The sequence below is a fragment of the Juglans microcarpa x Juglans regia genome, chromosome 6D, assembly GCF_004785595.1.
Source record: "Juglans microcarpa x Juglans regia isolate MS1-56 chromosome 6D, Jm3101_v1.0, whole genome shotgun sequence".
Classification (NCBI taxonomy): domain Eukaryota; kingdom Viridiplantae; phylum Streptophyta; class Magnoliopsida; order Fagales; family Juglandaceae; genus Juglans; species Juglans microcarpa x Juglans regia.
The window spans coordinates 11748649-11758907 of NC_054604.1; the positions used below are offsets into that span (position 1 = coordinate 11748649).

Sequence of the window (10259 nt, forward strand, 5' to 3'; positions counted from 1 at the left end):
CACCCAAAATCCTTTAACACATGAAAACCCAGTTTTCATGAAACGCATGAACATGAATGCATGTACACGAAAATCCAGTTTTCTTTACAAACATGATCATGCGTGCAATATGCCATGTACATGAACAACACCATACTAGCAACCAACATTTCACAATACCAACCAAACACACAACTCCATCCACAATCAATCCGACCCTCGAACTCCTCAAACTCAGTCCGGCATGTCCAACCAGATCACAATGATATGAGTTAGTGCAAAAATATATTTAAATCACGATAGTTCTTTGGAAAAATACTTACAGTACTATATAGTAATTTCTGAAGGATCATGGAGCTGCAAATGGTGGCGACACAGTAACGTAATAATGTAAAATACACTGTGGCCGTGGGTCTCAAAAATCCACTTTTAAACGGAGACAATCCAAGACCCGAAATTGATAGGGTAGGGCTTAGAGATGTCGGTGAAGCTAGTGGTGGTGGTGGTTTGCCGTGGGTGGCGGCACCAAGGGTGGTTTTAGGCCAAAGATGTCCAAATCGAAAATGGAGATAGATAGGCTTCACCGGTGACGGATCGGAACTGGGGTTGGGTCCATTGGGTTGCTATGAGGTCGAGGATGAAGTGGTGAAGAAATGGTAGCCGGAGGTGGCGCGACGGTGGCGCGCGGGCTCAAGGAACGCCGCAGCTTCAAGCCGTGCGTGGAGGAGAATGCCGGCGAGATAGGGGCTGGGATTGACGGGAAGTGGTCACCGACCGGTGGGGGAGCGAACGAGAGGGGCGGTGAGGGCCAAGGCGGCGCGGCGGCAGTGGGCTAGGAGAAGAGGAGAAACGGACGGAGAAGAGAGGGAGGGCTGGTAGCACACGGGAGAGGAAGCAGGGGAAGAAAGAAAAAAGAAAGGAAAAGAAGAAAAGAGAAAAGAGAGGAAATAGAAAATGGAGGGCAAGAAATGAGGTCCAATCCTCACATCTTGGGTCACAAAAATGATCCAACGGAAATGATTTTAAAATAACAAATCAATTAAAATAATTTAAACGTAATGATACAATGAAAATAAAATAATTAAATCCAACAATCAATTAATTTAAAATAAAGAACAATTTAAATGCATCACAATAATAAATATTAAGAAAACATAACAAATTAATTTTCACAATTTAAAGATTATAAAATGAACCATTTAAAAATATCCGATAATTTTAAAACAAGAGAATAAATTTTCAAATTAATAAAAATAATCATTCAATAAAAATACACTAAAATACGGGGTGTTACAAGAACATTGCATGAAGTCTTCTTCAACATCATCCTCTTCTTAAGTCAGATCGAATAACAATTCTCAAGACTTAGAGGAAGTAAGGCTCAAAATTGAACAATTGATGTCCAAGCAACGAGAGTTAGAGGCTCAATTACATTAGGCCGCGGATATGGAGGTGTGATTAAAACAAAACATGCAGAAGAAGTTAGAAATTCAATCCCAAAAAATGTTTGAACATATGTAGTTAATGATGTCTCAGAACTCTATGCCATCACCATCTTGAACTTATTTTCTTAAGTTATGTCTTTTGACTTATTTTGACAGCTTGATACAACATTTGAACAATTGTGATGTTTTAATTATAATATTTAAAAGTAATTTTCTTATTTTAAATTTATAGTTTATTGTATCATGATTACCGTTTGATTGTAACATGTTCAGTTCAAATGGTAAATTACGAATCATTATCCTTCGAGCACACTTTCATCGCCATTTGAAAGATCAATAAAAAACCAATCGTATGAAAATGATAGTTGTCACTCCGGTTTGAATAGATTAATAATCGGTTTGAACACTCTGCATGTTTGATCATTCGAACACATAATATTATGTTCGAACCAATTTGTCATCATTCGAATGAACAATAAACTGTTCAAACAAAGATTATCAGACTAAACATTTGAACATATTTTTTTAATTCGAACATTTTTCAAGGATGTTCAATCAGATTCTTTTTGTTCGAACACTAATCGATGTGTTCGATCACAAATAAAGAGTTCGAACACTGGCTTCATTTGAACAGGATTAAATAAATTCGTATCATTCGAATAAAATTTCCATAACATCCAAAAAGCTACCCAACCGTTCCATTAGTATTTCTTCGGTTCAAACAGTATTTTGGGACGAAAACGTTTTATTCTCAAAAGGAATTTTCATTTGAAAAGGTTCAAACATGTCGACTAGACTTCGTCCCTAAAAGTAATTTTTTAGGATCAATAGAGTATTTTATCTACAAAATTTTTTTTAAGACAAGTTAGAGACGAATAAATTTCTTCTCTAAAACTCTTTTGAGACGAGAATGGTATTTTTTGGGGAAAAGGCTTAAGAATCGTTTGACTAAGATTTGACCAATTAAAAAAACAAAGATAGCGAAAAGGAAAAAAGATCAAGATAAGAAACTTAATTGCAAAGCAAGATTGTCCTGAGATACCCTTGAAAACTAGACCGGTTCTATATACATGTTTTGTGGAACTTAATTCAAATGAAAAAGGATTAATGAGAGATTCTTTTTATGCTGTTGCAAGTGGTTGTTATCAATGAAAGGCATAAAATTCAAGTCCTTAGGAAGAATAAAAGCGACAAAATTTACTACTAATATATGTATATATATTCATAGCGGCCATGGATCAATTCTCTGATCTTTTTATATAGATCAGTACTATATATAGATACTAATTAATTAACTTATATATGTGCGTTGAAATTAATTAGCCATGCAGTACATGACTAGTAAAAAACAGGTCCCAAAATGCGGATCAATCATCACATGAGGTAGGAAGATAATAAAAGTCTTTTTAACCTCACCTCTAGAAAATGTACTTTCATTTTCCAAGAATCCCAGGTCTTGGAATATCTATCTAGCTAAGTCAACAACAATGATCATGTGTAGCAGTCTGATCATGATCGCCAGTGCATCAATTCTCAGCCTGGCTCCACTACTAATCTTTGGGTGTATAGGGTTTTCCTCAACCACTGGTGATCAGTACTCATGAAGTAAATCATATATACTTTTAAAAAGAAGAAAGAAAAAAAAAAAAAAAAACTATCAAGCTGATCCACCAAAACAAATCAAAGTCGAAGTACTTTTGTAATTTTTAAATTAAATATGTTATTTTTTATCGTATTATTAACGCTCCTAGCCATATATATTGACAAAACAAATAAAATAATAATCAAAATAATCATGATATTGATGGGTGTTGAATTCCACATTGGTTACTTTACTACTTATAGGTGATAATGGAGTTAATTATTACAAGTTGAAGCTTCAACTTGACTGACTATTAATTAATTTCTTTAATTTGGAGGTATATATATTAATATCGATCTGACTAGACTTTGTAAGTGATGTTAAAGATCGAAGACCCTTCTAATTTAGCTTGGCAAAGCTTGATGTTACCAATAGTTGGCTGGAATACGACAAGCATGGCCCATGCATATTTTTAACAAGAAGAGTACTTGAGGTTTGGGAGGCATGCATGCGTGCAAGTGGGTATTAATGTCAGGCTGGCTGCCGGCCTATAGCTATCTATATGCACATATGGTTAGGTTGCTTGATGGGATGGAAAGCCTAAACCAGAAGGACCTGATACTATTCACTGTCTGCAAGACAAAAGAAATCTTCAAGTCTCTCGCCCATGATCTTTTATTTTGCTTTTTGTGGCAAATAGCCAGATCAGAATGTTTTAAATTTGCGCCAGAAGCTTCCCGGCCATGCATATCAAAATAGCTTTGAGAAATGCTTTATTCCTCTCAATTTTTGTCCCTTTTAGTCACATTAGCTTATGTACGATGCTATGTATATATAAATATATATATTAAATTATTTTTTTATTTAAGTGGATCGATGACCTACATGAAAATTACTTAAAATATGATAATTAAATCACTGACCAAGAATAACTTTTAACTGCGAGCAATATTGCCAAGAATTGGGAAGTACTGATCTAAATATATATGCATATTTTGTGGTTAGAAATTCAGTTTCTTTTCGTAGATCAGATGAAATAAAAGTTGAAAATTAAATAAAATATTGTTAGAATATATTTTTTTAATATTATTTTTATTTTAAGATTTGAAAAAATTGAATTAATTATTTTATTTTATATATAAATTTTAAAAAAATTATAAAAATTAAATAAGATAACATAAAATAAGATGAAATATAATAAATTGAAAAGTTTTGAGAAAACAAACCACGCTGTGTATTTGGTGAGACCATGCAGAAACCTAGGAATCTTTCGTGATAAGAAAAGATGGTACCAAATATGTTAATATCTTCGCTTTTTACCCTGAGGTACCAGATACCCATTGATCAGATCATGATCTGAAGAAAGCTGCTAGCTAGCTAGCTAGCTTCGATAAAGATAAAAACATTAATGCTACGTACTGAACCTATTAGAATCTGCTTCCTGATCATCATAAAATCTCATATATATATATTGACCAGCTTTATTCCGGAATCACAGGCACGCACACATGCTAGCTCGCGGACCAAAAATTAACGTAGTAATACAGCATGTTTAATGAGCTGATCATGTTCATCATGTTTAATTAGCTGGTAAGAGGAATGGATAACAGATCATCATGCAGTACTATATGTGTTCCATTTTCACGAGGGCACTTTGTTGGAGGGTACAAATGTCAATATTGGTCGTGTATATATATATATATATATATATATATATATATATATATATATATTAATTAGGAGGTGGCATATATATATATAAATAAATAATGTTATACACCACACCACCATCTTACTTTCATCCTACTATATATATAAGATGAGTCATATTTATCACTATTAGATGATAAAGAATCATCTAATAAATGATCATTTAATGGTGATAAATGTGCCACATCATGTATAGTGAGATAAAAGTGATCAGATGGTGGTGTGATGTATAGAATTTTCCTATATATATATATCACAGTGGGATTGGTATGAGAAATGTGAAAGGAATAGAAATTTCTGCGGGATATATACATGTAAACTGCATGTTGCATGTAGTAGTACTAGTAGAACTTGATGATTTTGTGGATGAATAAATCTTAAAAACAAGCTCATGCATGTGTTAGATTCTTGGTCTATAAGTAGGTCAGATCTTTGCAAAGTAGTACTTATATATGGGTCAATTTACAGCTTTGAAAAGTAAAAGAGAATAATATTCACATGATCAGGCGTCCCGGCCCTCATGTATATTTTCCCTTTATCTTCAGCTTTTCCTTGTGAGTTTAGACATTGCCTTAGCTTGCTAGTAATTCTTCGGTACTACTTATACACCAGTAGTACCAGACCAGCTAGATGTGCAACATCACCCCCGAAACATTTGCTTTTTACAGCACAACATTCCACGTTGGTTAATTTATCTATATTTCCATCTAAAATAGCTAATTAATTAATTAATTAATTAATTTTTTTTTTAAATGTTACCATCCATGCAAAAACTTATCCCAATCTTCTTTCTATTTGGTTATTGAAATAGAGAAATGAAAAGATCATATAGAAAGACAAATGATAGAGAAATAGAGATATGAAATTAAGAATAATAAGAAAGAGAAATTATAATAAGATTAATTAATTCCTATATATATATATTATATAATAATGCTGTAACGGAAATAATTCTCCTGCATGGATATTGTGTTAGCTTCTTTCATGTCCATTAATTACACCTTTTTAATCTTTCCAGTCATTCACTATATATCTAGCTAGTAGATGTAATATTTGTTTGCATGCTTACATGCATGTACGTGCATGTGCGATTTTCTTAGCTATCTAGCTAGTCTCATTTAATTATTTGGGTTTCAATAATATATAACTTAAGGAGAGGTTTGGATAGTGAATTGAGATAAGATGAGTTGATATGAAAGTTGAATAAAATATTATTAGAATATTATTTTTTAATATTTTTATTATTTTGGGATTTGAAAAAAGTGAATTGTTTATTATATTTTGTGTAAAAATTAGAAAAAACTGTAATAATAAGATGAAACACATTCACTACCTAAACGGAGCCTAATATGTATGTGTTATATATTAAGAGCAAGTCAATTTTCAAAGACGATCAGTTCTTTATTGAGGGTTTGCATCTGATCATTTGGTATCATTTTCTGTGGCCGAGAGTTTACATGACACATGTTAAGCGCAAGCTTGCGCTTTTAAGTCATTTGGGTCACTAGAAATCATGCTAGGTCTATGTGCATAGAGATTTTATAAAAGTAAATTTATAACCTAACGTAATTTGATGATATGAGATGTTAGATCTATTTTATAATAAAATACTAATTTTCTTTATAGAGACAGACTACTTAGCATTTCTCTGGATCGACACTTGTACGATAACATTGTTTTCCTTAATTATCTGATCAGTTGAGGAAAGTAATTAATATTTTTTTATAAAAACAAAAAATAATTCATTTTAGAGGGAGGGCCAGGGTTGAAAGATCATATCCACAAATTAAGCGAAGAATCGGCCTCAAGTTGAGCCTCGATCTCGCCTTTAGATTCTTATAAAAAAAAATGTTCATATGACTTCAAAATGTGCCAACTTATATATTTTATTTTTATTTTTATTTTTTTAATGGCTAATGAGGAAATGACTATTAGTGAATTTATATATTTATTTATTTATTTTCTTAATGATTAAGGATGTGCATATTTACACTAGTGTACGTGCATATTTAGAGTGCACATTTGATCTGCAACTTAGCATTGTCCTTCTTGTAAATGCCTATAATATATATATATATATATATATATATATATATATATATATATATATCGTCCTTCAAAAGATTGCGAACTGATCGCGTTAGGACAATAGGGAAGATGATCATCATGTATATGTAGATCATAAAAATCGAAACAAGTCTATCTCTTCAGATTACTGGTAAAAGCAAAAGGAGGCACAGCGTACTACATATATAAGAATAAGAATAATTCCATCTTATATGGCAAATGATGGCATAAATGAGGAAAAGCTCAAACTCGCCTAGATTCACTCTAGCCAACATGCAAGACTCTTGCAACGTACCTGCAACGTGACCTTGTTGGAGCATGGATATGTATAATGTGGGCCATACCATACATACATGAAAGATAATTATAAAGGAAAATATTGAAATTATATGAAAAAAAAAATCATCGATCGAGTTCTTCTAAGAGTAATGATATATACATAACATATTATATAATAATATTATAAAATAAGAATATTTTTATACTTTCATTTAAAGCATAATTATGTAAAATATTATAAAAACTATTAAGCGTAAATCATTTTCCTCCTTCTAATTATATACGAGTCGCGGACTGTACGTGAAACAGGACCGCGTAGATTATAAAAAAGGGCCGGGTTTACATGCCTGCCGGGAAAACGCAACAAATTATCTCTAACTACGTCTTCAAATCAAATCAATCATATCAACAGTAGAGCATTATCATAGCACTATCATGGCATCTTATGGATCTCGTTCATCTGAAATCATTCAGTACTGATGAAAAAGAATAATATTGCAAAAGATCGAATAATATTGCTATTACTTGAATATAGGGCTCAATATTTGTTCAATAAAGTACAATCATTATCACATGCAATTAGTTCTACACACACAAACCCTATATATAAAGACATGAATTTACTAAAATATCTATTAATTTTCTTGATCATTTTGATTTTGAAAAGGGTAGATCACAAAATTCAATAGAGATTTGGAAAAAAAATTACCCCGAGTATTTACACTACAAGAAAATTATTTATTATTTGTGGTCAATTATTTCTTGTTAAAATGACTATTTTCTGTTAAAATAAATATGTTTTCGTTGTAAATATTCCCTCAGAATTAATTGAAAGCTGGGGAGATAAAAACTAAACGAGGAAAAAAACAAAAAAAAGTTATAACCGTAGTATCATGATAGGAATGAATCGTAGTCTCATTAACAAAACAAAGAGTATTACTTTAGTAATATTAATGTACCTTTTTAATTTCCGGCTGATCTTCAACATACAAGTGGATTAATGATCTAGACTGGCATAGATTCAAAACGTCAAGGTATTGATGCATGGTTTATTGACCTTACAAAGAATGTATGATAAGCTGCAGACCAACTTGCATGCCCAAGCCTAGTGCGCGCACTACCACAACATTAATGCTATATATTTAAGGCTCATAAGTGAAAAGGTTGAATGTCACAATTAATACAGGCGAAAACATCTACGTACCCCATATCCGTCATCATCACCAAGCTCCATTCTACCTCTGCAATGGCGTCCTTTCCTCAATTCTACTCCGACTCTACATTTCCTTCTGACCTTTCTGACTTCACTAACGCCCCATTCCTGGCTGGTGTAAGTGGTACTACTGATACAATTTATTGTGGTCCAATGTGGAGTAGTCAAGAAAGCATTATTAATCCAGTATTTGATCAGAAAGGTTTTCCTGATGATGTCTTGTCACAATCTAACATCTCATCATCGGATGGCATGTCATCGTTCCCCGGACAGCTAGATCAGACGTCGGAATTAGCCATTCCAACATTGTTCGACTCTAAAATGGATTTGTGTGGCCACCTGGTTGGGATTGATCAGAATTTTGGTGTCGGGTACCAGCTGCCGGATGTCATGTGCTCTTTTAGGGATGAATGCTGTGGATTTTCGGATGATTATGGATTATCTGTTTATCCAGCCGCTAGAGAAAATCGGGTATGCTTCTGTAAAATTAACACATTGTGTTTTTATTCAGAGAAAATAGGGTCTGTTCTCTCCGACATTATCATGCATACGTATATGTACTGTGAATAATCCGAACAAAATATATATTTATGGAAAAAATAAGCTAAAATGCTGAACAGTTTGAGAAAGATCTGATTTCTGTCATAGCATCAGTCTTAATTAAAGCCACAATTTTGCTTAAGAATCGAGGATAAGCAGCTAGTACTTGACTAGAAAAATGATCAGATGGTAACCAGCAACAAGATAATTATATTAGAACTTGAAACTTAATTCTGAGCACATTATTTTGATTTATTAAGGTTAAATGTTGCCGGGAAATGATTTAGATAGCTAGCTAGTTACTGTCTCAAGAAATATTCTAATTGATCTCGATTCATTGTTGTGAACTTTTCATCATATAGGGATCATTAATCCAAGGTAATCAACATGCAATTGATCAAGAATCCAATATCAAGGTTGGCCGGTACTCCAAGGAAGAAAAGAAGGAAAGGATTCTAAGATATTTGCATAAGAGAAACCAAAGGAACTTCAACAAAACCATCAAGGTCTCTCTCTCTCTCTAGCTAGACCTGTGCATGTGTGACAAGATAAATGTAAATTTATCAATTCATGTTCCTTGAGAGACCCTCTGGATTTTTTTTTGGCACATTTTAATATATTGTAATCATTTATTGCAGTACGCATGTCGGAAGACCCTAGCTGACAGGAGAGTTAGAGTACGGGGGAGATTTGCAAGGAACAGGAAACTAGGTGAAGAAGAAAGGGCAATGAAAAATACCAACAATTCTTACATGGACGAGGAGTTGTGTTATAGTGATGCTATCCAGGTACAGCTTGTACTATATATATATATATATATATATATATATATATATATATATATATATAATCTGTCGAATAGTACTGAGTTTTATGCTTGATACTATAATCTGGAGAAATTAAATGTTGTTGACCATTTCATACTATATTTTTTTAATCTATTTTTGGACGTATTATTTTGCAGATAAAAGCTGATCATGAGGACGACTGGCTTCAAGAGGCTTTGTCGAGTTTAATTTACCTACCATATATTACTGGCTCCCAATTCGACAATTGATCATTTAAGGATGTTTTGATACTATTAGTGCATGACAGCTTATTAATTGTAACTCGTTTAGTTAATATTATTGAGTACTCTCTTAATATTGAAATATTTGGATTTATATATGCAGATCGAGATCATATTTTTCAGATTCGAATTAGTTTGATTTTCACTTAGATCATAAGCTACCATGCACATGCAAACTTGGCGGATCGAAACTCGATCTGCAGATTACATGCATATATGGCTGGTCTTAGTACTGCATGCAATATATATATATATATATATATATATATATATATATATATATATCATGCGTTATTTAATTCTTCAAATTAAGGCGTCAACAGTTGGGGCTTCTAATTACATATATATACGTGCCTATGAATATTTGATTGAATC

General features: G+C 32.6%; 1 protein-coding gene across 1 annotated transcript; it reads left to right on the forward strand.

The window, feature by feature from the left end:
* Positions 1-8133: 8133 nt before the first annotated feature.
* Positions 8134-9989, forward strand: LOC121234099. The gene is made up of 4 exons (XM_041129912.1): positions 8134-8746; positions 9178-9321; positions 9454-9603; positions 9780-9989. Exons 1-4 carry the CDS (start codon positions 8231-8233, stop codon positions 9870-9872), a joined length of 903 nt encoding a protein of 300 aa, XP_040985846.1. The 5' UTR covers positions 8134-8230; the 3' UTR covers positions 9873-9989.
* The last annotated feature ends 270 nt before the right edge of the window (positions 9990-10259 follow it).

Bases quoted from the DNA above. Each gene is read 5' to 3' on its own strand.
- LOC121234099 (XM_041129912.1), top strand. From the start codon at position 8,231: ATGTCACAATTAATACAGGCGAAAACATCTACGTACCCCATATCCGTC. The intron at 8,747-9,177 runs GTATGCTTCTGT...TTCATCATATAG, and splicing joins CAGCCGCTAGAGAAAATCGG to GGATCATTAATCCAAGGTAA. The intron at 9,604-9,779 runs GTACAGCTTGTA...ATTATTTTGCAG, and splicing joins GTTATAGTGATGCTATCCAG to ATAAAAGCTGATCATGAGGA.